Here is a 27390-nt window from a genome sequence, read left to right as displayed (position 1 = left end):
AAGTGACCCACCTATCCATTAAGAGCAGAATGAGCACACAGAAGATAAAGTCAGAAAATGGAATATTGCATAGTAATGAAAAATGCACAGACTACAGCTATGATTGCTGTAGACTGAATGTCTGTGTCTCCTCAAATTCATACTCTGGCACTCTGACTCCAGGGGTGATGGTATTTGGAGGTCGGGCATTTGGGAGGGGAATAGGTCATGAGGGCGGGGCCCTCGCAAATGGGATTAATGGCTTTGTAATCCAGCAGCGAGCTCCCTGACCCCTTCCACTGTGTGCAAAGACAGCTGTCTAAGATCCAGTGGCTGTATGGTTTAATTCTGCCATTGTAGCATGAAAGCTATGCCTGCATGAGAATGGGCATAGCTGTGTTTCAATAAAACTTTATTTACAACAACAAGCGGTGGGCCGTGCTTTGCCAGCCCCTGCCTGGCAGTGATTATTCTCTGGGATCGGGAGTTGCTAGTGCTCAAGAAGGGACACGTGGGGCTGCCGGCAGGGATCTCTTTCTCAACTCCAGTGGTAATAAAGTTTTTGCTTTACAATAGACGGCTAAGCTGTATATTTGCATTTTATGTATTTTTTAATTGTTACTATATTTCTCCATTTTAAAAAGCTTCAATAAATAAACCAAAGAGAAACAAAATGTAGCATCTCCATACAATGAAATAATATTTGGCAATAAAGAGCAGCCACATACTGAAACATGGCACGATGTGCATGAACCTTGAAAACAAGATGCTCAGGGAGGGAAGCCAGATCCCCAAAGTGCGCCTATTCTAGGATTCCACTCATAGGTGCCCCGAATTGGCAAATCGACGGGGACTGAGAGCAGATCGCTGATTGTTGAGGTCTGTAGGGACGGGAGGATTGAGAGGGGAAGGGCTTCTCTTCGGGGCAATGGAAATGTTCTAAAATTGACCGTGGCCATGGTGGTACAAGATTGAATGTACTAAAGGCCACTGACCTGTACACTTCAAGGAGTCAAACGCATGGTAAGTAGTTACGTTTCCATAAAGCTGTTACCAAAAAAACAAACAAAACACAGAGAGAGAGACACACACAGAGAGACAACAACCCCAAATGCTTTAAACTAATGAATAAATCCCCAACCTCTGGCCTCGCCAGCATAGATGGGCCCGACCAGGGCAGTGAGCGAGGCGACCACCCAGACACCAGCGTTGGAGAAGTCACCCGTGCTCCCTTCTGGGTGCAGGAGCTGCCCATCACTGGCCCCCACACACATTTCTCCCCGCTCTGGCAAAACACGTGCTGACTGCCAGAAGCCCAAGTGACCCCAGAGTCTGTGGACAAGCAGGGCTGGGGCATCCTTGCCAAGAGACGCTGGACTTTTTTCAACCCAAAATGAGATCGGGGAAAGCATAAGGGAAACGAAGCCTGTAGGAGTCGGGCTGGCTCGGGGAATCCACAGAAGGGCTGGGGAGCCAATTCCTGCGCAGCAAACCGGAGCGGGAGCTTTAGCCTTCTAGAACATTCCTTCTGAAAGGTTCCTTCTTGGGTTTGTAGTTCCAGGTGGCTTCGAGGCATGGGTAGGGTCTCAGGGGCCTGAAGCCCTCTGCTCCTCAATCAGGCAAAAGGCAATATATTTGGGGGGGCTCTGTGTCATATCGCAGGGCTTCTCAGAACCTCCGGGAAGCCCGACAGATGGTTGCAAATGAGAGGCCGCAGAAACCAGCAGATGGGATGCGTGAGGAGCAGAGGGTGCCGGGGGCGGGAGCAGCCGTGGGTCCCCTCTGCTGCCCCCTCCCTCTGCTCCACGCAGTCCCTCATAGCTGTGAGTCCATGGGGCCGCCTGGCTGCCTCGGAACACATAGCAAAGCCAACCAAAGAACTTTCGGGGTCTGGGGAGCAGAGGAGGAGCCAGGAGGCACCAAGCAGAGTGGAAAAACCTGTGAGGTGTGGCAGAGACAGCACAGGGACTGACGGAGGGAAGCATCACTTTGCTGTGTGACCTAAGGCAAGGTGCCCCTCTTCAGTTTCCTTGGGCGTAAACCAGAAATCACCAAAGGGCTGAAGAAAGAATCAAGTGAAACCAGGGGCGTGGAGGTATCTAGCCGTGCGTGGAACTCTGTGCATTATTCAATAAGGAGGAATCAATGCAAATTGAGTTACTTTCTCAGTGAGCTTTCTTGCTGGAGGGGCCAGTCCTACTAGATGGGGGAATACAGCGGAGCGTTCGAGCTGGCACTGACCGAGCCGGACCCTGCGTCAACCCCTCACATGGATTATTCCATTGTCAGAAGAATCCCACAAAGCAGATGCTACGATCCCCTTTTAGAGATGAAGAAAGTGAGCCATAAACGGAATGAGCGGCATGCCCACCCTCCACGGCCAATAAGGCAGAGCCAGGATCTGAACCCAGAGCCCACCCACTGCATTAACACTGCACTCAGAAACTCTGCATTTAAATCCCAGCTCTGCCACCGGCTGGGCCGAAAGCAGGTTTCTTAACCTGTTGGAGCCTCAGCTTCCTGTCCTGAACCGGGGTGGGGATGTGAGTAATAATGATACGACATGCCTGGAAGGGACTGGTATACAGCAGGCGCTCCATGCATGCTGACTGCATTGCCAGGACTGGCCTGGGGGAAGCTGCCCCAGAAAGGGAACCCCATTTCTTAGAGCACACAGTAGGCATGCTCACTATACTCAGCCTACAGCAGCCATGCAGAGTTTTTTCTTGGGGTCTCGGTTTTCTCATCTGCAAAATGGAGCAGATGAGATCAGCTCTCTGTGCCCTTTCGGCCCGGACGGTGTCGGACTCCTCTCTTGGAACTGGAAATGTACCAAGAGGGAAGACAAGTTTTGTGTTGGCCAGCGTGAGCCCCTGGGGAATCACAAGGGTCATCCCACGAGGCGTGACGACCCTTTCTTCCTGCCAGCCCTTTCTGGCCAACACGAAACTTGTCCTTGCCTCTCATTAGACCTCTGTCCTTCCCAATTGTACCTCACTTTAGGGTTCTTTTCTATTTTAGTAGCTCGTCTTGAGGCACTAAAGTGGAACAGTGAAGCACAAGGACCCCAGCGCCTGCCGGACAGGGGTTCCCACCCCGCTCTGCTGTCACAACCCGTACGGTCTTGCGAAAGATGACTTCATCTCTCTGGGCCTCAGTTTCCCCACCCATGACTTGGTGTACCAGCAGCACAAAACGCAGCGGGTTGTTGGGGGATCTGCCGGGTCTGGCATGTTGGCAAAATGGAAAAAAAAAATAGGAGTTATTATTTATTCTAGAGCATCTTGGAAAGAAAAACTCAGCACTCTAAAACCATGAATTGATAGATACCATTACTCAGAATGAAGCTTTAAAAATTAGACTTTCTAAATGAATCAAGGTAAAGAGAAATTGGAATTGAATACATGGGGGGGGGGTGTTCAAAGCCCAAATGGGGAAAGCAGTGCAAAGTAAAAACGCAGGACCCCTTGTTAAAAAATAATTGGGGCTCCTGGGTGGCTCAGTTGATTAAGAGTCTGACTCTTGATCAAGGAGTTGTGGGTTCAGGACCCACATTGGTCTCCATGCTGGGGGTGGAGCCTACTTAGAAAAAATTATTGAGAAATTCACGGTAGTGACACTAGAGCATTTAACCAAATGTGAGTCCCTTCTGTGCATGGGATGTTATGTGATGGTACAGGTCACATGCCCAGGGTGCAGGCCACGGTTCTGTATCTTGGCAGGGGTCTGGGTTACATGTATTTCCTAAAACTCAGTGAATTGTACATTTAAAACCTACGCAATTCACTGTTCCTAAATTATACCAATGAAATTATATTGATTAAAACAAGGAAACATGACAAAATAGGGTCACACATTCCCAGCCTATACCAGGCAGTGAGGTGCAGCAATGAGATGTAGGCATAGATGGTATGTTGAGTGTCATCTTCTTTTAGCCCTGTTTATGTATCCCTCGCCCCCATGTACAGTTGTACAGGCTGTGCACTGCCCAACCTTACGCCATGCACATAGACCGCAGTATGAAGCATGACCCACAGAGTTGCACAGTGAGTAACCTGCACAACGGAACGTGGTGAACCCGATTCGTAGATCTTTGTCTAACTTCCTTTAAAGGAATCATCTTGTGGCTCAAGTGAAAGCTCTTTGCGAATGCAAGACCTGGGCCAGATAGAAGGGCCTTGTTGTAAATTCCATTCTGGGGACAGGTCCAAGAACAGCCAGCCCATGGGAAGACTTTTCTGGGTTATGGAAAGGAGCCATCATCCTTCAAATTCCACAGGCCTTGTGCAGCTCAGCAAGCCCTATCCCCCCGCCACCCACCCACTGCCGAAACCCCTGCTCAGACAGGCAAAGGTCTGGATTGAAGTGTCTGAGCTAATTTCTCACACCAAAGTATGATAAAACCACAGAGTCATTTAGAAATTTAAATTACCACTGTTTACACTTAAGCGAGTCTTCTCACCATGGAGAAACTGTTTCCAATTATGAAACATGAAAGCTGGTCACCGTTTGGGGTTAATACGACGTTCTCTGAGAGAGCGAGCAGGCGAGACTACCCAGACATCTAATTACCTGGAAAGATAATCTTGAATAATTGGAATTAGGCAACTAAAGCAATTACTAGATGTTGTGATCTTCAGGAGCAGTCCTCCACCAGGCATCAGGATTTAAACACCTTTAATAAGAGCATGTAATTAGGGAAATCCAGAATTTCAGAGCAGGAAGTGACAGAACTAGCAGTTCAGAAGGAGGGAGGTGACAGGGACCTAGGCATTGTTGGAGAAAATGACGTTGGAGGTGGTGGGAGGGGTGGGTGGGAGAAGAAAGGGCTGGGGCGGGGGCAGGTGCTGCCAAAAGACCCCAAAAGCCTGGAGAGTGAGCCTGACTCTCACCTAAACTTACTGTGTGACCTTGAGCAAGGCACTTAACCTCTCTGGTCTCAACCATACTCTTCAGCCATTCAGTAAATGATTGTGGAGCCCCTGCCACGTGGATTCTCTTGCACATGGCATTTCTTCTACCCTAAATGACAGCCCCCGGGCCCCTTAAGCCCTAGAAGGACTGCCATCTGTCCTTCAGGACCCTCCCCGAACGGCCCCCCTCCGCACAGCCTGTCCACACTGTCGTCAGCCCCTTCCACAGTCCTCTGGCCACCTGTCTGGGCTCCAGGTCCACAGATGTGACCCTCCTCCTCGTCTGTCCCACACTGGAAAGCTCCCGAAGAGCAGGAGCTAGGGGTGACCCGCCCCCCTGCCCCCATCCCAGCTCCTGGCACACAGCCTGACACCAGGGAAGGCCACTCACTGGCCTGAGGCAGAACGGACAAAGCCGCCATGGCCCATCCCCGAAAGCAAGGATGCAGTCCCCCCACCCTTGCCTCCAGGAAATCAATGACACCGAGTCAGGTGGCCTGGGGTGTGCATTTATTGAGAATGACCAGGAAATGCTCTCTTTCTTTAAGATTCCAGCGCTCACTGCCTCCACAGAGGGACCAGGGCCATTCAGATGATTGATGAGTCCCACCCTCCACCAAAGGGCTGCAGGAAGGATCTCGACGTTGTCTGGGAACGGCAGGTGGGAGCGAGCAATGGACGTGTCAGCCACTGGGGCTGGTCTCCTGCCTCTTTGTGTTTGGAAGTTTCTGTCCATGGGGTGAAAGAATCAGACCTCTCTCTGTGTCAGGTTCCGGACTGCAGGTATGTTCCAGGTATGGAACAGAAGTAACGGAGCCAGCCTGGGGGCAAAGGGAGGACTCCGGAGAGGCTGGACCTTTGGACTGGCTCATGAGGGCCGACCGAGAGTTCCCCAGGCAGACAGAGTGGACAGATCGCCCAGGACTCACACACAGGCATGGGATACGCCGGCCACCCGGCGTGCTGGGGCTGTGGCCAGCAGGCTGACCTGCGTGGAGCTCCCATGTCAGATCCCGGGCAGCTGGGAAAGTTGCTTGTCCTCTCCCCTTCCCCTACGCAGCCTCTTCTGATCTATGCATGTTTCAGGTCGACGGCATAAATCAATAAAATGCGCTAAATAAATTAAGTGAGCAGCAGAATTGTAAATCGATTTCGGGCACAGAACAGAGAGGTTGAGGGAACCAACAAGAGACTATTATAGAAACAGAAGTGAGAAATGACTCAGGCAAGACTCAGGATTGTGGCCACGGAGCCACCACATTGTTACACGTCCCTGAAATATTAAACAAATGAAACCTACAAGCTGTGGAGACTGTTTCACAAAAAGCTGCCAGCTGGTGGCTGCCAGGAATCCCAGCTGGGAAACGGGGGGGCGGGGAGCAGGGGTGACTAACACAGTTTAGCCCAGGGGGGTCAGAGGAGACCACAGTCTCCCGAGCCAGACTCCATTTTTCCAAACCTAAATGGGCCACCGAGGGTCGATAACGGCCCCTGCTCCTCCTCCTTTCCTACCTTCCTTTTCTAGTGCATTCTATCTCAAAAAAAAAAAAAAAATTAAAATCAAAATTGTAACAGAGAAGTCACGTCTAAGCTGGGTTTTAAAGGATACGCAGAAGTTTTCCAAGGTACACAGAGGTGGTAAAGGCCGGTGGGGTGAGGGAACAGTATATGCAAAGGCACAGAGGCACCAAAAGATGATGGGGAGCTTGAGGGAAATGTGTTCGAGGGGGAAGGCAGGGCTAGAGCCCAGGGTCCACGCAGGGATGGTAAAAAGTGGAGTAAAAAAAAAAAAAGAAAAAGGCAGACTAGCTCCAGACAGATCACAAAGGGCCTTGAACACTGTGTTCCAATATCCCAGTATATTTACATTCAAGAGCCAGGGAAGGGGTTCCCAGCAGAATCCTGATACAGTCGGATTTTCACTTTAGAAGGATCATTTAGAATTCAGTGTGGGAAATTTTTGTTTTACTTTTTCTTGGAGTATCACATAGAGACGGGAAAAGTGCATCTATCCCAAGTATATGGCTTGATGAATTTTCCTAAACTAAACACGTCTGTGTAATGAGCGCCCAGACCAAGGATCAGGTCATCGCCAGCTGTCCGCGCCCTCTGAACACCCGTTCCCCTTTGGTCTAACCCTGACTTCTCAGGGTACAGCCTCACTCTGTTTTCCAGTTTTATATAAATGGAGTCATATAGTCTGTATTCTCATGAATCTGGCTTCTTTTGCCCAAATCCGTGCTGCTGTGCGCAGCTGTAGATGGTTCACCCCCCTTTCTGAATCATATTGTGCTGTGTGTACTGGTGGGCACTGAGGAAGAGCAGACAGGAAGATATGGGTGCAGCTTGATGACGGCCGTAAATCACGGGAGGCTCAATTAGCTCATTCATTCATTCGCTCATTCATTTTTCATTCATTCACAGTGAAAGCTCCACGGACCCCATGAGGGGAAGCTCCAAATTGCGGGGTTAGGAACTGGGGACACTCTCCACAGCACACCTTGACAGGTGCCTTGGAACCAGTCCTTCCCGGGGCATCTGTTGATACCTTCCTCCTTTAGGGAGGAAAACCGAGACATCTTCCCGGCCTCTCTGCAGGGATCTCCGGTGGCAGAATCATATCCTTCCTGCCTCTCCCAGTGCAGGGCCAGATTCTTTCTTCCCCTGCCTGAGCCCTTCCACCGTGGCTGCTAAGCATTTCCTTAGCTCGCTCCCACACCTGTAGGGGAAAGACTTGCGCCTGGTTCCTGTTTGCACCCTCAGCGCCTAGCCCGGAGCCTGCTGCGTGGTGGGTGCTCAGGAAATGTTTGTCAATCGAAAGGCACGTGTGAGACTGACTAGCACGCAGAGGCCGCACCGTCGGTGCTCAGCAAGGGAAAGCACCCAAACATTCAGGTCCCTCGTGGAGAAATCAGGAGGTCTCTTTGGGAAGACAAGGACCAGAGGAGACCTTAAGCAGCAAAGCAGGGAGGCTCAGGTGCACACATACACCTGGAAACCCGCCTGAGCCATTTCCAGCACAACAAGCTGCCAACCACCCTTGAACCCTGCGGTCAGTGTATTTCTTGCCTCCTCGGTGTTGGACACAACCATGTGACTTGCTTTCGCCAATGGGCTGTGAGTAGACACGATGGTGTTTTAAGGTCTTAAATGGGTTTGTGCCCTTAGCCACTTGGCATTTCTTTCTTTCTTTTTTTAAGATTTTGCTGATTTATTTGAGAGAGAGCATGACGGCCAGGGGGCGCAGAGGGAGAGGAGAAAGCAAACTCTCCGCTGAGCGGGGAGCCCGAGGTGGGGCTCAGACCCCGGACTGTGAGATCAGGGCCCCAGCCAAACTCAGACACTCAACCAACTGAGCCACCCCGGTGCCCTGCTCCCCTACATTTCTGCCCCTTCTTCCTGGCCGCCCAGAAAGAACACACATGGAACAGATGTGGCTGAGCCCAGACTACATCCTGGAACCAAGACAACCTATAACCAAGTCAACCCACAAACACGTGAGCCAAAAACACATGCTGAATGCCCCTGAGCTCCGGGATGGCTTGTCACCCAGCATTATGGTGGATGTCATGGACCAGCACGCTAGGTTCGAAGACTACCCACGCGATCGCAGTTATTTGGTAGGAGAGCATCCGGCCCCAGTGAACAAGAGACTGAGATTTTGAAAGACAAGGGAAGAGGAAGACAAGCAACACAAGAAGCGTTTCCTCTGCATTTTCAATATCAAGTTCACAGCGTACAGACACGCTGGCACATTTCATCCTGATACATTGTTCAGACATCTTTAATTCGGCCTCCTCCTCTGCCTCCCACGGCCTTGGTTCAAGTCTTAGTCCACTCTTCTGCCAGGGCTGCTCCGGGGCTGGCCCGGCTCCCTGAGGTCCCCAGAGGTAAGTAAGAAACCCCTGCTATCCTCAGAGCCCCCCAGCCCTGTGGCGGAGAAAGATGTAGGTACACGTAACTGTTACTCAGCTCTGATACTGAAGACCCGGAGGGCAGGGGGGGACAGTCTCAGTGTCCAGCTACCGGACCGCTTACACAAATTGTCTCCACATGATTTTACAGTTGTTCCAAAAGATGGGGGTGGTCTTATGCATTAGTGTGAAAAACAATTCATGATTTTATATACAAGTATTTATGTTTGTATATGTATGTGTGTGTTCCATACCTAACTGTCTACATCTATCTATCACCGTCAAGGACTAATAAACCAAACCATTATTAGAGAATACCTAGAGGGCTCATAAGAGACTCTCATTTCTCATTGATGCATTTAAGGATCATTGTCATTTTTATAACAAGAGTATATGCTGTTAAAACCCATGTTCATTTTTCATCCACTCAACAGGCTTTGCTCCTGGGTACCGGGGACACAGTGAGTCACAAAGGAGACAAAAGTCCCTGCCCTCAGGGAGCTGACCCTTGACACCGCAGGCAGGAATAAGTGACGTGCAGGGGTGGAGAGGGACTTCGCAGGAGAAAGGGCTGTGATGAGAGCATGCTCAAGGAAGGCTCCCGCTGTGACACTGAACCCAAACCTGAATGAGGAGAGGGACCAACTGTGCAGAAAGCGGACGGAACCGCATTCCCAGAGTAGGGAACAACAAGTGCAAAGGTCCTGAGGCACAGGCTCGTTCGGCTGACTCAAGGAACCATCAGGATTTGCGGGAGCTGCAGTGTGGAGAGGGAGAGGATATTGCAAGAGATGAGACCCAGAAGGTCAAGGCCAGACCCCACCGACCTCACAGGCCTCCACGAGAACGTTCACTTTTTCTCCGAAAGTACGACGAAAGCCAAGGGAGGGCTTTATACAGGGATTCACGTGAGATGACTTATGCCTTAAAAAGATCATTCTGACCCACGTGAATCAGGGGCAAGCCTGAAGGAGGTCAGCAGTTAAGAGATTGTGGCAGGCATCGGATGAAGAATGAATGCGGCCTAGGCTCGGATAAAACAAAAAGATATTTCCCATGGGAAGCACAAAACTACAACGGTCAGGCACCAACGAAGAAAAACGCGCGTCGTGGTCAAAACGCCAACGACGGACAGCCACTTTTTCCAGGGGACAGGGTCGGGAAACAAGGGCCGAGAGCGTCCTGAAGAAAGTGGCAAAGACTGGGCGCCGTCTGTAAAGGTCTCTGAAAGCATGACTGTGGCTTGCCAGGGGGAAGGAAGGTCAAGGAAAGAGGGGGAGCACTGGCCTGAGAGCACTCTGATCGCAACGCAGAGGTCTTGGTGGAGGAGGAAGGGGGAGAAACGTGCGCACACACACTCACACACACACTCACACACTCACTCACACACTCACTCACACACTCACGGAAGGTCTAGCTTTTCAGAAGAACCAGGCATTTAAGAGCCAAACCACTCAGGTTCAAACCCCAGTATCTTGCCTGTAGGACCTCAGGCAAGTCAATTAACACTCGATGCCTCAGTTTCCTCATCTGTGAAATGAGGATTAAAATGAGCCAATGCAGGGGTGGGGCGCCTGGGTGGCTCAGTCATTAAACGTCAGCCTTCGGCTCAGGTCATGATCCCGGGCTGCTGGGATCCAGCCCTGCATCGGGCTCCCCGCAGAGCAGGGAGCCCGCTTCTCCCTCGCCCTCTGTGATCTCTCTCACTTTCGCTGTCTCTCAAATAAATAAATAAAATCTTTTTTTAAAAAATTTAAAAATAAACCAAATAAAATGAGCCAATGCATGTGAAGTTCTCAGAACAGCGCTCAGCACGCAGTAAGCGCTGCCTAAAGCCAATTAGCGTGAGTCCCATGATTATTGCCGTGTCTGGCGGACCAGAAGGTAAGTCACAGAGGGAGCGCGTGCAGGGACAAGAAGGCAGGAGGAGAGTGTGCTTTGGGAGAGAACACACCTGGGCTCGAACGCCAGCCCCAGACTCCCGCTGTGGCCTCAAACCACACACGCCACCTCCGCGGCTGGGGGTCCGCGTCTGTGAGACAGACAGTCCTGATGGGAGGTGAGCACAGGATCTGGAGGGCCAGGTTGGGGATGGGCAGCTGTGTGACAAAGCCCGCTGATCCAAGGGACAGCTGAAGTGCTTGACAGCCAGTGAGTACGTGCAAATCGTCCTGCCACTCGGCGGCAAAGCCAACCCACTCAGCCTCCTTATAAACATTTTTACACACACAGCCAGAAGGTCCGTGGCGTGGCCGCCAAGCCCCAAAAGAAAAATCACAAGGCCAGTAAAACACAAAGATACCATCTCTCTGGGGCTCTCGGTCCTCCTAGAAGAAGCAAGAATAAAGGTCAAATGTCCCCAGGAGGAGGACAAGCAACCCACGTGCCGCCGTACAGGGACACATGTATACACACGCCACCGGCGCTCACACGTGTGTGCACACACCCATGCAGGTTCACCCTTGGAAACACACGCGTGCACGGACTCAGCCGGGCACACGAGCCCATACACGTTCATACGGGCACACGTGTGTGCGTGCTCAGCCACCAGCGTGTGTGCGGGCACACGCAGGAGACCCGTGTGCACCTATCCACGGGAGCACCTGCTCGTGCGTGCATACGCCTCTGACACACATGCACGCTTTCGTGTGCACACCCAGGCCGTGCTTCCTAGAAGCCAGATGGGGAGCCCAGGGGTCCCTGGAGCTCCAAGGTCTTGCAGTTTTTGGCTGAGGCCTGGTGAGGGGCTGCCTCCCGGTAGGGACTTGTAAGACACAGGACAGCAGAGGGGGCTCTAAAGCCGGGGCTCGGCCCCGCCTGGGCAGGGACACGTCAGGTGGATTCACGTCTGAACGGCGCAGGTTCCGCAGCTGGCAGTGGGGGGAGTTCGTCAGCCTCTTCCTCCCAAGGTCCTTCTTTACTGCCTGGGAGCACAGGGCCGAGCACGGAGGGGCCACGGCTCGGCGCGCGTGTGCATGTGTTAGCCGTGATATTCCTCGTGCTTCTTGACCTCAGCTTGGAAGCCGGGGCCCAGATGCTCAGTTCCAAACGTTAGCGGTGGCCACCTGCAGCAGCCAAACGGGGCGCCGTCGCTGGGAAACCAGGAAAGTCACTGAGCCGGCAGCTCCCCTCTGCCTAAAGCCTGCTCAGCGGGGGGTGGCTGAGCCTTTTCCTATGCCTGGGGGTCCCCTCCTCACGAGCTGCCACTCGGCTGGAGCTCACCAAGGGGATAGTGTCTGCAAGACACGAACCTCCCCAGCTTCCCTGGCACATGGCCCCCTCGCCCGTGCCACCTCTACCAACACCCGGGATGGGTCAGAGACAGGATGTCTGACCCTCCAGACACTCACCGCAGGGAAGCAGGGAGCCCGGCCCCACCAGCAGGGGGCGTCAGTGGCCCCACGCCCAGGCTGAGCATTTCTCCTGAGCCAGGCACCCGAGATGCCCCTTGCTGGGACAGTTTCTAGGACTGGACTTCTGCTTCAGTTTCCCCACCCTGGCACCCAGAACCAGAGCCCTCTCCTAATCTCCAGGCTGTTGGAAGACACCACCACACCTGCTCTCTCCTGGCTGCCCTCCTCCTTGGCGGCAGGGGGGAGGCGGGTCCGGAGGCGGCCAAGCCCCTACGTTCCTGGGCCAGCACGTCCTCCAGCATCTGCTCCCTTGCTCTCCCATAAAAACAAAGCCCCTGACTTAGCTGAGCACATGGCTGCCAGGATAACGATCTCATTTCCCAGCCTCCCTTGCAGCTGAGTCTGGCCCTGGGATCAAGCTCTGGCCAAGGAGGCATGAGCAGGTGCTATGGGCAACTTCTAGAAACCTTGGAGCTGACATGCAAGCCTTGCCCTCTCTAAGCTGCTGCCCAGAAGGCAGGTGTGACAGCCGGAGCACCAGCTGCCATCTTAGACCATGAAGACCGAAGCACAGAGACCATGGAAAGGGGCAGCAAGGTTCTGGACCAGAGCCATCATGGATTGCCTACTTTAAAACTTAAGATTTTATTTATTTATTTGACAGAGAGAACACAGGTGAGCAGAGAGGCAGGCAGAGGGGGAAGCAGGCTCCCCGCTGAGCAGAGAGCCCAATGTGGGGCTCGATCCCAGGACCCTGAGATCATGACCTGAGCAGAAGGCAGAGGCTTAACCCCCTGAGCCACCCAAGCACCCCCTACTTTGAAACTTTAATAAAGGCAATGCACGTGTCTCTTCTGAAGCCGACTATATTGGACCACCATTCCCTACAGCTAAAGCTAATCCTGACTGCTGTGCTAGCCCCACACGCGACCTGGGGCCAGCCCCTGACCATCCTCTCTGAGCAGAATCTCTGCACTCGGTGCTGTCCACTAGGGAGTGACAGACACAGGACATCTGCTTTGTCCAGGTGTGGGTGGACCTGGGTGGGTGGGCTTCCCCACCGGGTCAAATCCTGCAGCTGGGATGCAGTAACCCCAACACTGGTGTAGCCTGACCCCAGCTTCCGCACACCCGTCCTACCTCTCCCCCCATATCCCGGTGTGCACTGGAAGTATGAAAGCATAACCCTCAGGACCACCCCACTTGGGGGAAGGACAAGGTGGTCTTCCCCCTCCTCTATCCCCTTCCCGACTGCTCAAGATTATGGCTCTTTGGGGAGCCAACACTCGGAAACGCTGCTGGAGAAACCCTCACTGGGCTGTGGGAAGCACCTGGGCAGGGAGCGTCTCTGAAGGGCTCTGGGCTTGCATACCTGAGGGGGGGCCACACTTACCCTTCTCCGATGCTGGGGCCAGGTCAATGAAGCTGCGACATTTTTCACCTACAAAAAGAAAAGAAGGGTTTTCAGAATGCGAGTGGAAGTGAGAGCTTCAGGCATTTGCCTCTCCCCTTCCCCGAGCCTAGTCACTGAGCACCAAGTCTCTCTAACCCTTATTCCCGGAAACTCAGTCTCCCTGAGGGAATTGTGGACAGCGAACCTGCAAACTCAGCTAACCAGCATCGGGGATATGGTCTCCGGGCTCACCCCCGATCCAACCCATCCAGCCAGGTGGCTTGCACCTGCTCCACGCTCTCGGGCCCCTTCCACAACGCCCACCCCATGCAGACCCAGCAGGAGGAAGGCAACCCCTCACTGGGCTCCCCAGGGCTCCACACTGTCGTCACCAGACGGATGGTCCCAGGACACATGGCTCTGATCACGTCACACATGTACGCAGGTATATACACTCTTGCTCAAACCCTCTGATGACTTCCCAAAGAATGAAGCTCAAGTTCCTTCATGGGGACCCCTATACTCAACCCCGACACTCCACCACGAACCCTCACATGTGCTGTTCCCCCTGCGGGGGTCACGCTTCCCCTATCATGAGGTCTCACGGCGCCCTGGCCCTCTCCAACACCAGTCACCTTAGGATTCCACTTTTTGCATATGATCCTTGGGTGGGCGGCCCACAAGTTGTAAGCACCATGAGGGCGCACCTCGTATCCTCAGTGTGTCCCCAGCTCGGGAAAAGACAACTCTGTCTTCCCGCATGCTCAAGCCCAAACCCTGGCGTCAACCTTGTCTCCTTGTCTCATACCTCCACATCTGATCTGTGGCTCCGGTTTGGCCGTATATCTAGACTCCGACCACTTCTCACCCCTCCCAAGTCTCCCGCCACCATCCTCCATCTAGATGTCAAAAATTAGTTGACTATAAATGGGAGACTTTATTTTGCTCTCTCAATTCTATTCCATTGATCTATATATCTATCCTCATACTGGTACCACACTGTTTTTTGTTTTTTTTTTTTAAATACTGTTTTTCTGATTTTGCCTAGTCTGGGTCTCTTGCATTTCCATATATGAATTTTGTGTTTTTTTAAGATTTACTTATATTTTTTAGGGGTGGGGAGGGACAGAAAGAAAAAGAGAGAGAATTTCCAGCAGACTTCCCACTGAGCACAGAGCTTGACATGGGCTTCGATCCCACAACCCTGAGATCGTGACCTGAGCCAAATCAAGATTCAGACACTTAACCAACAGAGCCATCCAGCACCACTCTATATGGATTTTAAAATCAACTTGTCATTTTCTGGGGGGGAAAAAGACAGCTGGATTTTTCTTTTAAGATTTTTATTTTTAAGTAATCTCTACCCAGGATGGGGTTTGAACGTACAACCCAAAGATCAAGAATTGCATTCTCTACTGACTAAGACAGCCAGGAACCATGCCAGTTAGAATTTTAATAGGAATTGCACTGAGTCTGTAGATCAATTTGGGGAATATTGCCATTTTAATAATATTAAGTTTTCCAATCCATGAACATGGGATGTCTTTCCATTTATTTAGATCCTCTTTAGTTTCTTCTGTAATGTTCTACAATTTATGGAGTATAAGTTTTGCACTTCTATTGTTAGATTTATTCCTAAGAATTTTATTCTTTCCAATGCTATTATACAAGGGATTGTTTTCTTAATTCCATTTTCAGAGTATTCATTGCTACAGTATAAAAATATGATAAATTGATGTATATTGGCATGGAACCCTGAAATCTTGCTGAATTTGCTTATGAGTTCTAATAGTTTTCAGTGGAGTCTTATGATTTACTATATACAAGATCATGTTACCCACAAATAGAGATAGTTTTACTTCTCCCTTTCTAATCTTGACATCTTCTATTTCCTTTTCTCGCCTATTTCCTCTGGCTAAAATCTCCAGCATAATATTGAATAGAAGTGGCAGGAGCAAATGTCCTTGTCTTGTTCCTGATCTTAGGGAGAAATGATTCTTATACTATGAAGTATGATGTTTACTATAGGTTTTTCATAGATAATCTTTACCAGGTTGAGGACATTCCTCCTATTCCTAATTTGTTGAGTGGTTTTATTGTAAAATTGTGTTTGCCTTCTCTTTGATCTCATAATAACCTGCAATGACTCAGCTCTGAGAATCCCTATTTAGAGACAAGCAAACTGAGGCTCTGAGCTTTTAGTGACTTGCCCAAGACCACACAGCCAGTAATGATGGAGCAGTACTCAGTTCAAATCTGTAGACTCCAAACTCCAGGCCCTAAAATTTTTCCAGCTATCTATTCCAATTTGCTATGTCAGAACTTCTTACTGCAGCCGGCCATTCCCACTGAGTAGAGCTTCCAGATCCTGAAAGGAATCCCCTGAGAACATTTCCCCCCAACACACACCAGTGTAGACAGGGAAAATCCACCAAGGGCCAAATGAAATGGCTCTCACACTTCTATTTCTGCTACAGGGACAAGACTGAATAGAAGATGTTTGAGTCGACATGGTCAATGTTGAAGTTTAAGAAAAAATCATAGTAATGACATAAGGAAGAACGGATATTTCAATGGTCTAATCACTGAAATCCAAACACAGAAAGGAGTTTTTTCTCTAAACCCTGTTCCTCATGGTAAAAATTGGCTAACCCTTTGTGTGAAAGATATCAAACTGTACCATATTGTCTTACGGCTTTTAGAAGTAGCCTTTAAAACATCTTCGTCAATTATCATTAAGTTGATATGTTTAACTAAAAGATTTAATTGGGGAATAAAACTAAAGACAAGAGCACTTTATCTCTTCAGACGGAGGCTTGTCAATTAGATCGCGGAGCTGTGGCTTGTTACTGCCGCCTGATGGCAGCGTACCTTCTGTGAACCCTAGAACATGAAAGCTGGGAAGGATCCTAGAGCTCATCCAACTTAAGTAAGTGGTTCTCAGCCCTCGGAAGCCCAAGCCTCACCCAGAGAGACCATGATTTAATTGATCGCTGTGGGGCCTAAACTTCCGTGGGGTTTTAAAAATTCCCCAAGTAATTCCAGCATGCAGCTAGGCTGAGATCCGTACTCCAATCTGACTTGTAAAAAAGATCAATTTGCAACATTAAAAAAACAAGAGTAAGTCATCTTCGCGATGGATCGTAGTATTGCAATGGACGCTCCTCCGAGCAACAGTGTCTGTCGGTCAGAACAGCAGAGGGAACAAGAGCCTAAGTTCTGGGATCAGCAGAGCTGGGTTCAAATCCCGGCCCTGTCATTTCCTGCCATGTGAGTTCCCAGTCTTTCTGTGCCTTGATTTTCTTGAATTTTTAACGGGTATAGAACCTATAGGGGCATTGTAAAGACCTGACAGGGGCACAGAGCTTAGATAGGATGCCCAGACCAGAGCGGGTGCTTAGGACGGGGTGGCCATTGTCATCCTTGTCGTCAACAAACAGGACTCAGAGGAAACAAGGGGCATGGCCTCTGCGGGCTACTGAGAGATCAGACTGATGAACAGACCACCATCGTGGAGGTGGAGGTGGGGAGGAGAGCTGAGAGCAGAGCCCCCATCGCCAGACCTGCCTGTGTTCAGCATGGCTCCATCACTTACTAGATGTATGACTCAATATATTAACCTTCTGTGCCTCAGTTCCCTATCTGTAAAAGGAGAAACACCAATGCTAGTGTTTCTGTAGTACCTGTAACAGAGTGGCACAGCTAGGGCAGCTCCGTGGGCAGGAATCCGCACTGCCAAGTGGCAGCGGCAGGGACGGGACGTACGGTTTCCCCACGAGCCGGTGCCTGGGATGTGGCCCTGCACTGTCCCATGTCTTCCCCAAACCTATGGACACTGTCCGGTAATTCCCTTATTTTTGCCCCTTGAAGTTGCCCTCTCCCAATGCTACCTCTCACTCTGATTCCCTCTGGCTCACAGTGAGCTACTAAGAAACTACTAAGAATTGAGAAGACAAAGGAGAGCATCTCGTCCCCTGGAAGGAAAGTTCCCTAAAGACCCACTGTGTTTGTTCCCAGAGGCCCACTGGAGGGTAATGTTGTCCCACTTCAGAGAGGACGCAGAAAGCGGGAATTTGTGCAGGGAGAGGGTGGGGCCAACAGGGAAAATGTTTTGGGGATCCACGAGCTGCAGAACCTCCCCAGACCCCTAAGGAGATGTCAGAAACCTCCAGGAAACCAACCTGAGAAAGCTGGACACCGGGTTCTGGGCTCAGAGGCTTGGCAGAACTCCTGCACCCCTCTGGAACCAGAAAACCATCAGTGCAGCGAGGATGAAGGGCAGGAAGAAACTAGAAGTCTTGCCCCCAAAGTTCTGAAGACTTCCTGTGCCCCAGGGGCTGACGAGGAGCCACAATTATGTGGGGTCTGAATTTCTCCCTACCTTGGAGAGGGGAAGCTCAGTCCAATGAGATTCGAGAAATAAAGTAATGGGAGATTCCTTTCCTGTAAGAAGTGAGAGTACGTATTCATACCCCCACCACCTCCTGTAAGGGGTCCTCATCTCTGCACCTTGCCCCAAGGCAGGTGACCGATGGGGGGGCATGGTACCTAGCCCCAATGCAAGGGTGGCTGGCCCATTCATGAGATTTCAATGGCTGGCAGTGACTGAGGCAAACCAGAGGGGAGTGGGTACCCTAGTGAGGGTGTGCCCTGTCTAAAGGAATATGAAGTGACCTCCTGGCCATCTGGACCAGTCGGGCACCCCAGAAAGAGCTCACTGAAGACAACTGAGTGAAGGGAGTCTTCCCGGAAGGGTGGACAGGCATGAGGGCCTAGCAATAGCAGACGCGGCTTACCTCTCCCAGCCCAGGGGGTCAGGCAAGAGAAAGGAGGCTTCGAGAGGTGAAGCCACAGGGGACGGGCTGGCCCTGGGAGCTCAGCCACACTGAAACAAGCATCAGAACAGGAGATTCTGGGGTGGGACTCACGAATCTGCATTTGTAACAAGTTCCCAGGTGCTGCTGATGCTGCTGGTCTGGGAACCTGTTTTGAGAACCACTCCTTAGAGGAACGCATTACTGCCCCAACCTCAACAGGGAGAAAGTGAGGCAGGAGAGGGGGGGAAATACCCCAACCTTCTGATTTCCTACTATCTCCTCCCACTGGCCAGAACCAACGAGGAACCAGAGGGCACAGGGGTCATTCCGTCTGCGGAGGGCAGTCTCCCCCTTCCCACCAACTCCCCCTTTCTCCCACCCCGCCACCACCACCACCCCCGCCCCCCACCTCCCCGGCAGAGAGAGCTTGGAGGACAGGCTTCCACCACCACTATCTGGAAGGATCTTGTATATGTATTTGATTATTTGTTTATTGTCTGTGCCCTCCACGGGATGTATGAGGGACTTGTGGGCTGTGGCCCTTATTCCCGCGCAGATAGATGCTGACCGTGGTCCTGACCATATTCTGTCGCAGGTTGGAGGCTGCGCGCCAGGAAAGGATGCAATCGTGCAGAATTCTCCCCGACTCCCTGCTCCTCCTTACCCACCCTCCCTCTCTCTCTCTCTCTCTCTCTCTCTCTCTCTCTCTCCCCAAAGCACATCAAGCAGTGATGTGGGGAAATGTTTGAATGAATTCCGATCCTGACAAACATTCTTCTCTTAGATACCCACTGCCACTGCTTTGTATTCATACAACGGTGTTCAACCAACATTTACGGGGCGCCTCCCGTGTGCCCGGCGCTGTTCTAGGTGCTGGGGGCATAGAACAGCGAACCAAAAGGTAAGTCCCTGCCCTTGCCGCTCTTCCGTTCTTATATTAAAGAATATGTTAATCAGCCACTCAAAATCCTTGCTCTACAGAAGGGCATTCCCCAGCTCTTCAGAATAACTGCCTAGAGTCTCCGCAACAACCACAGGTCCCAGTCACTGCTGCATCTTCAATGCCTGGGACAGTAACAGGGGCTCCAGGCACGATCGTAGGTTAACGGATAAATGAAGAGCATTTCATAAAGGATTACACCAAATGGGGGATTCTAGTCTGTAGGATCCCACAGGTGTGGAGGCAAAGGTGAGACAGGAAGCTGAGCTGAGCTGGAGGGTCTTGGGGCCAAACAGAAAGGGGGTGTCTTCCCTACTGAGTGATGAGGAAGAGCCCCATGGGACAGCCATACCCAGTCTCACACCCGCCACAATGCACAGACGTCTGAATATCGCCTGGACACGACTCTTTGAACGTCACACACCCCCTCCTTTCCTGCTGCTTCATGCCTGAGGGCTTCCACTGTATAGCCTTACATTTTCCCACCTCTCCACCTCAACATTTCTCCTTCCACTTCTCGGTATCTGAGCCGTCCCTCACCTTCAGGATCCAACTCAATGCCCACACCACACTCCCACCAAGAAGACTGCCTTGTTCACCAAGCACCTACCCTCCCCGCAAAAGAGATGTCTCCCTGCTCTGAATTTCTGGTATTTTATCACAGTATCTCTCATTATACTGTCTCACTCTATCTCAGGCAGAGCTTGGCCCCTCTGGCTTGGCCCCCTTTGGGGCTGTAAAGGGCAGATCTCCCCCACCAGCTGGTGGAAGCTATCATGCGTTATGTTGTCCAAGATCCAGGATCCAGTGACCCTAGGAGAGCCCAGGACAAGCATCACAAGCGACAAACCTGGCATGCATCACAACTGAATATGATCAGTATCTAGCCCCATTTTACAGATGAGGAAGTGAGGCTCACACAGGCAAGGTGACCTACCCAAGGTTAAACAGCCAGGAGGTGGCAGAATCAAGGTGTGGGCTCAGCTCCCTGTCTTTCCAAAGCTCTTTCCATCATGCAAGGGACTAACTGTCCAGAAGCAGGACAGAGACCCAGGACATTCCACGGCCAGACAAAACTCCTGGCCTCGGGCAAATCAATAGTGTCTCTGAAATGTCCTTCTTAAGCATTTTATTATGGGAAATTCCCATCTTGTACAAAAGCAGAGAGACGAGTGCAGTGAGACCCATGTCCCCACCCCCAGCTTGGAAAGTGCCACTCTGCAGCCAGTCCTGTCTCTTTATGCCCATAGCCCCCATCCCATGGGGTTATCTTGAAACAAATCCCAGAAGTTGTGTCTAAATGTCTTTTTCTAAGGGTTTGCTCCCTCACTCAGAAAAGACAAACGGAAGGTCATTTCTCCCTAGACTCTGTGACATCACCGCATGGGGCCAATGGCTTTTGGCAGTGTGGGAAGAAAACATCTGACCTCAGAGGCCCTGACCCGCCCTCCCTGCCAACAGCTTCTGACCCACTGTCTGCAGGGATGCAGCTGAGCTGAGGGCGGGGAAGGGGAGCCTCAGAAATTGCCCTCAGCATAGCGGCTGGAGCTTGCCAGAGGACGCATCGATCCGGCCCCAACGGGAGCACCTGGCATGCGTCCCCAGCAGAAACGAAGCTTCCAGGAATCCACCGTGGACACAACCGGCCAGGTCACAGCTGCCCCCGCTCTGGCTCACCACTCCTGCCTGATGCCAGGAAGCCTGCCCCACAGTCCCTACTCTGGGTCCAGTCTACTTGAGGAAAAGGCAGGGGTGTGGCCGTGGCACGTGGCGCCCCATGCACTGGGGCACGCCGAGGCCAGCAGTGTGTGCTCCTTGGTGAAAAGCCCAGGCTCTGACTGCAAAGGGACCGGAGTTCAAATCCCAGCTCTGCCACCTGCTAGCTGTGGGACTGTGGGGGAACAGTGGTTTTTATTTATTTGGTTGGGGGGTTCATTTCCAAGGCCAAACGAGGCAAAACAAGACATCTCCACTTGGGATTTAAACCACCAGATGACATCTGCAGAAGGACCAGCTTGATGGGCTGCTGACCCCACCATTGTCACTCATCTGAGTTCTCAAGGCTCTGTCTTTAAAAAGGGTGCTCTTCACAGGCAAATGAAGGTGTCTGGGCTCAGAGGCCAGAAGACGTGAGTTCAAATCCCTCCTCCGCCTCTTCTTAGCCATGTGACCTCAGAAAGCGACTTTGTCTCTCGGACCCTCTTCCTCACCAGCGGAATGGCAGTCATCGGACACCTGGCTTGAAAAGCGGATGCTTGCAAAAGGGATGAAAACAGGAGAGGGCACGCAAACGCCTGTCGTCTGCTTGGCTCTGTAAACAGGAGCCATTTTTGGTTTTGGATTCCCTCTCTGGATCCTAGGTTACAGACACATTGCACTCTTCCCAAGGAGAACCGGGAAGTCCTTCCAAGCCAGAAGCAGGAGGCCGTAACGGTGCGACCTCACCCTGAGCAGGTGGAGGAAACCTGGCAGGGGTGCAGGCAGAAGGCAGGGGGTTGGCCAGAAGCAGATGCCCAAAGCTAGCAGAAGGTCTGGGGAGCGCTGAGGGTCGGCCAAGTTGCCCTTGGCATGAACACGCAGAAGCCGGGGTCTGGCTGGCAGTGGGAAGATGGGCAGCAAGTGGGAGGGGCGCTGGGGAGACCAGAGTCCTTGGCTGGGTCCCCAGATCCCCGGGTCTGAGGATTGTGATTTAATTCCATATCCCACCAGATGGTGTAGTTGAGGTTTCTGTGGAGGGCAGTGTGGGGAACGGCGTCGGGGACTTTTGGGGAGGGGACTGGCAGTCATACCCGTCTCACAAAGCCAGCCATCAAATGTTTGCTAACATATATGGCGCACGGACTTCATGCCAGGTCCAGCGCATTTTACAGGCTACCATGCCCACCTTTACTGGTGAAGAAACCGAGGCACAGGAAGACCAAGGAACTTGTCTACATTCACTCAGCCCACGGTGGGAGCCAGGGTTCAAACTGAGCCGGCTCAGCAAAGCCTCTGCATTTGGCCACGACGGCCTCCTCGAAGAATAAGCAGGTTCCAGAGAACTCCATTCTCCCCCAGGAAAGTCCCGGATGCCCTCCAAAGAGGATTCCACAGAGGACAGGAGAAATCATCGGCCACTAGATTGACCACATCTACAGATGCCCAGCCAACAGGACCCAAATGTGGCTGATTCTGAGTTTGGGTCTGAGATGCAGATTCCAAGGAACCTGACCCTCCTGGCAGACGCATGGTTTGTCTTTCCCTGTAGCAGGTGCTCTCGACCTGCTAGGAGAGCAGAGAAGAGCTGGTCCTGGCCCCAACAGCCTTGGCCAATGTGAAATAATTTTAACTGTTTGGCAAGGGCAAGAGTTCACACACCTTCGCTGGCTGAATTCAAGGAATTCAGCTCCAAGATCAGAGAATAAAGGAAAATGCCAGCAGATCTTGTGCGAAGCTTCTCCTCTCGCGATCCAGCCTGGCAGCGGAGTGTTGGCAAGCCCTCCCTTGGAATTCTCCAGAGGCCTCTGCCAGTTCAACTGACAGGGCAGCAGATGGTACACAGTTATCTGCTGATGATATTTTGATTTATTTATCTCTTACAGATGGTACCATGCCTTGATTTCTGGCAGGAGTCCAAAATGTGGGTCAACTTTTTGGGGATAATCATTTCTCCAAGTGGATAAAATCCTGGAGACTGAAATCCTGCCTGGCATCATGACCTCATCACCATGGTCTCCAGACGTAACCTACTCAGGCATTTCAGGCACGGTGGGAAAACCATAGGGGGAAAAAATGTTCTAAAGAACTTTCTAGCTGAAAGAAGCTAAATGCTTATCTTAAATTGATACAGTAGTAGTGGAATGTAAGAGCTCTGAGCTCAATAGAGTCTTGAGTTGAAGTCCCAGCTCTGTGCCTTACAAGCTCCATGACCCAGCCCAGACACTCTGGATCTTAGTTTCCTCATCTGTAAAATGGGTGTAATTGTCCTCTCTACCACATAAGCTGTGATAGAAACAGCTGGCGGTCCATCAAATATTGTGCCACTCCTTCTGTAGTGGGAGGTCATTGCTAGGAAGTGGCCACCCAGCCAGGTATGATATTTACCAGCAGCCTTACATCCTTGTGAGGTCATGTGACTCGTTCTATCGTGAATGGGCGAATGGTGCCTGGCCCATCCTGGAGATGCCTTTTAGGAAGGGGGCATGTCTTCGCTTTCCTCTGCCATCGAGATACAGAGGGCTCCGGGACCCCCGGGAAGTAGTGAAGGCACAATATGGAAATTGCCTGGTCTCCGAATCACTGCGTGGAGGAGAGTGCCGTGCGAATCACCCACACTGAAACGTTATGTGAGCAAACAATGAATTGCTACTATGTTAACCCACAGATGTCCACAGATTTCTTTGTTACAGCAGCTACTGTTGGCTTGTATGTAGTCAGGGATCAAATAGGACCATACACATGAGACAGCTGGTGCCTGACAAGGACTCAGTAAGTGTTCACAGTTATTAGTATCATCATCTTTCATGGGAGCTTGATAAATTAAGGAGATCGTGACTTTTTTATGCCATCCCATCTGTTGGATTTGGTTAAAGCTACACAAATCTGCTTTTTCTAATACCTCGGTCTTATTTCCACCCTTTTTTAAAATACCATCAGGAATCCATGAGCTGTCCTGTCTCATTCCCCAAAATCATTTTTCGAAAGACAAATTTAAGAGGCGCCTGAGTGGCTCAGTCAGTTGAGCGTCCAACTGTTGATTTCAGCTCAGGTCATGATCTCAGGGTCCTGGGATTGAGTCCTGTCCTCAGTAGGGAATCTGCTCAAGGATTCTCTCCTCCCTCTTTCTCTCTCTGTTCCTAACCGCGCCCCACCCCCACCCCCGGTTCATTCACTCTCGCTCTCAAGTAAGTAAATAAATCTTAAAAAAAAAAAAAAAAAGTTTGAGGAGTGATGCCTGATTGGCTCAGTTGGTTAAGCATCTGCCTTTGGCTCAGGTCATGATCCCAGGGCCATGGGATTGAGCCCCGCATGGGGCTCCCTGCTCAGTGGGAAACCCGCTTCTCTCTCTGCCTGCTGCTCCCCCTGCTTATGCCCGTGTTCTCTCTCTTTCTCTCTCTCTCTGATAAATAAATAAATAAAGTCTTTTTTTTTTAAATCTTTAAAAAAAAGAAATTTAAAAGGAGAAAGGGAGCATAGATCATTTTCTTGTGATGCATGGTGGCTAACATGTGTGACTATGGTCACACTATGGCATGACTATGGTGACGATGGTCCTCCTTTCTCTCGTCCTGGTATTTCCTCTCTGCCCTGGGCACAGAATTATCCAAATCAGTTACAGACGGAGGAAGAGTGTAAGAAGCACAGAGCCCACAGTGTCTGGATGTAGAAACAAAGACCCAGGGAGCGCCCACGGGTTGCCTGAGTTCTCGTCATTGGTCAGATACTGAGCTGAAGCTGGAACCCGAACCCTCTGCTTTCTGATCCAGGAGAAGGTAAGGGAGAATGAGAAGCCCGCAGTCCCTTGCTACAGAAAACAAAAGCAGACACTTCTGAGCACTCACTATATGCCAGGTGCTGTTCTAAGTCTCCACAGGTACTCACTGGTCTGCTTCTCAACCACATAAAGGAGGTACTGTTATTGCTCCCGTTTATCAGATGAAGAAACTGAGGCCTGGTGAAGTTGAGTACCTTACCCAAAGACAGAGATAGTACGTGGTGGATCCAGGGTTCCACCCAGGGTGCTGTAACTCAGAGAGAGGCCCCAGCTTTAATCGCATTTTGGAGAGAGATAACTTAGAAGAAAGATCTGACTTTTCCGCTTGATTCCAAGGAGCAGAACTAAACCAACTTGGGCCCAAGGAGCAGGTGTCCATCTGATCAACTCAAGAAGAGCCCAGCCGTAGAAAAGACCCCTCCAAGGTAACATTAAACTTCCCAGTGGCGAACAAACATAAGCAAGCCTTAGTGGAGGTACTGCCAAGCACTTCAAGCTGCCTGGAGTGGGCGGCATATCAGCCTGGGCCAGTGTTTCCTCACACGTCCCGTGAGTGGCTCATGACGGGGGGATATGGTGCTAAACTACCCTGAATCACATCATGGAGAATGATTTCCCTTCCCAACTCCCTTCCAAGCAACCCTGGATTGCTTCTAGGAGAAAATTTCCGTTTTGTGCTAGCTTGTCCTTAACATCATTCTAATACTTGCTAACCTTCCATTTCAAACAAAGAAAAAAGGCAGAAGCACCCAGCAAGAATTTGATAACATTGCTTTGTTTTATGCACGCGCGCGCACACACACACACGTGTACACATATTTCTTCTATTTTTAGCAAGTTGTGCTGGTTTTCTATTTCCAATTGTAATATAAAGTTTCCCTTTTAAATTCATTTAGGTAAAGAAAACGTGAGCCAATATAGAGAGAAAAAAATATAGGACGATCAGAGGTATATGGCTAAGAACAAATCCACAAAAGTGAGATGAGAAAAAGTAAAATGTGGGAAACACTGGGATAAAAGATTTCTGCACTTCCAGGCTGAGTCCAGGCCAAGAGCTTCCTGGAGAATAAAGGACCACCCTGCACAACCCTGAGAGCACCATCCAAGCCTTGGTTTATACGAATGAAAGTCTCTGGAGCTGTGCAGTGCACAGCCTGCATGACTGTACAGAGTGGCCATGAATATTTTTAGAGTAACAAATATCCCAAACAGAGGAAGGAAGTGGGATAATCTTCTGCTCGGCTGCCCTGAAACTGGCAGCCAAAAGTTCCTCCTTGCAAAAGATGGCACTCTCTGACCCCCCAACAGTGTCCCCATGCTCAGGGAGCCACCAGACCACCCAAGAAGAGCTGGCACTCAACCCATCCTCAGGAGAAATGGAAGAAACACAGGGACAGCATTCTTGTTGGGGGAAGCTTCAGGAAGATAAATAGCAAGGGAGCAGCACATTCAACGGGCTGACATCCTCAGCCATGAAAGTGTTTGAAGAGCAGAGGATCCCCGAGCTGATCTCAAAAAAGCTAGACGACACTGAAACCCAGCTCACCTAGGGAAGAGTCAAAATTAGCTCAAGAATGAAGAATTCAAAAAAAAAAAAAAAAAAAAAAGAATGAAGAATTCATAGTAAAAACATCAAAGTAAAAAAAAAAAAAAAAGAGAGAGAGAGAGACCTAGGTAAACACAGAACCAGAATAAAACATCTGGAGATAATGTGTTCCAACACCCCAGACATAACGGTAAAAGTCATAGGAGCATAGGAAATCTGCAAGTCAGAGGCAGTATGAACCCTACTGATCTCTCTCCTCTTCCTCAGAAGGGGTCTCACCTGGAAACACCTTGTTTAAAGGCTACAATGACACATTTCTCTATTCCTCCCGGGCCCCTGCCCCCACATCACAAAGGTAATGACCCGCGCAGGGTCAAAGCGGGCAGGTAGAAGAGAGACTAGAATCCGGGCTCACTGGCCTGCTGGGATCCTGGTCCCACACCCTACAGGGCTCTCTGAACCAGGGCCACTGAGAACAAGCCTCTCATGTCCTAGAGATTTCTTACACTGATTAAAAAAAAAATAAAAAGAAAATCAACTTACACTAGGTCAGGTCAGTCCAAAACATATTCTCTCTCTCTCTCTCTCTCTCTCTCTCTCTCACACACACACACACACACACACACTCTCTCTCTCTCTCTCTCTCTTTCTCATCTCTCTTGAGACCCCCTGCCTCAGTCTCTCCCCTAGCCTCCCTGTGTCTGCCCCATCAGCCATGGGGATGTTTACAGAACCCAGATCTGAATTCTGTTCAGCAACCTCCATGTTAATTTCAGTTCTCACCAGAAGCATCATGCCCTCGGACATTTATTAAAAATGCAGACTCCCCAAGATGCATATTCTCCGTGACCCAACAATTTCACTTCTTAGAACTCATCTTACGGACATACTCACACGTGCGCAAAATCACACAAGGTCAAGATAATGGCAGCATTATTTTAGGAACAAAGGGCTGCAAATAGCCTAAATGTCTCTTAATTAAGCAAGAAATATACATTCAATTTATGGAAAATTCACACTCATTAAAACAAACGAGGTAGCTCTCTCTCTCTCAGAATATTA

General features: G+C 50.7%; 1 protein-coding gene across 2 annotated transcripts in view; it reads right to left on the bottom strand.

Moving 5' to 3' along the window:
• Positions 1-27390, bottom strand: part of GSG1L (GSG1 like) — a 197501-nt gene that overhangs the window by 116653 nt on the left and 53458 nt on the right. For both annotated transcript variants that reach the window (XM_032328342.1, XM_032328343.1), the window contains exon 2: positions 13553-13600. In XM_032328342.1, the coding sequence (XP_032184233.1) occupies positions 13553-13600 (48 nt within the window). The remainder of the gene's footprint in view (positions 1-13552; positions 13601-27390) is intronic.

Source organism: Mustela erminea, chromosome 20 (assembly GCF_009829155.1).
Source record: "Mustela erminea isolate mMusErm1 chromosome 20, mMusErm1.Pri, whole genome shotgun sequence".
Taxonomy (NCBI): Eukaryota; Metazoa; Chordata; class Mammalia; order Carnivora; family Mustelidae; genus Mustela; species Mustela erminea.
Note: the sequence above shows the minus strand (reverse complement) of the source record. Positions and strands in the feature narration are given on the sequence as shown.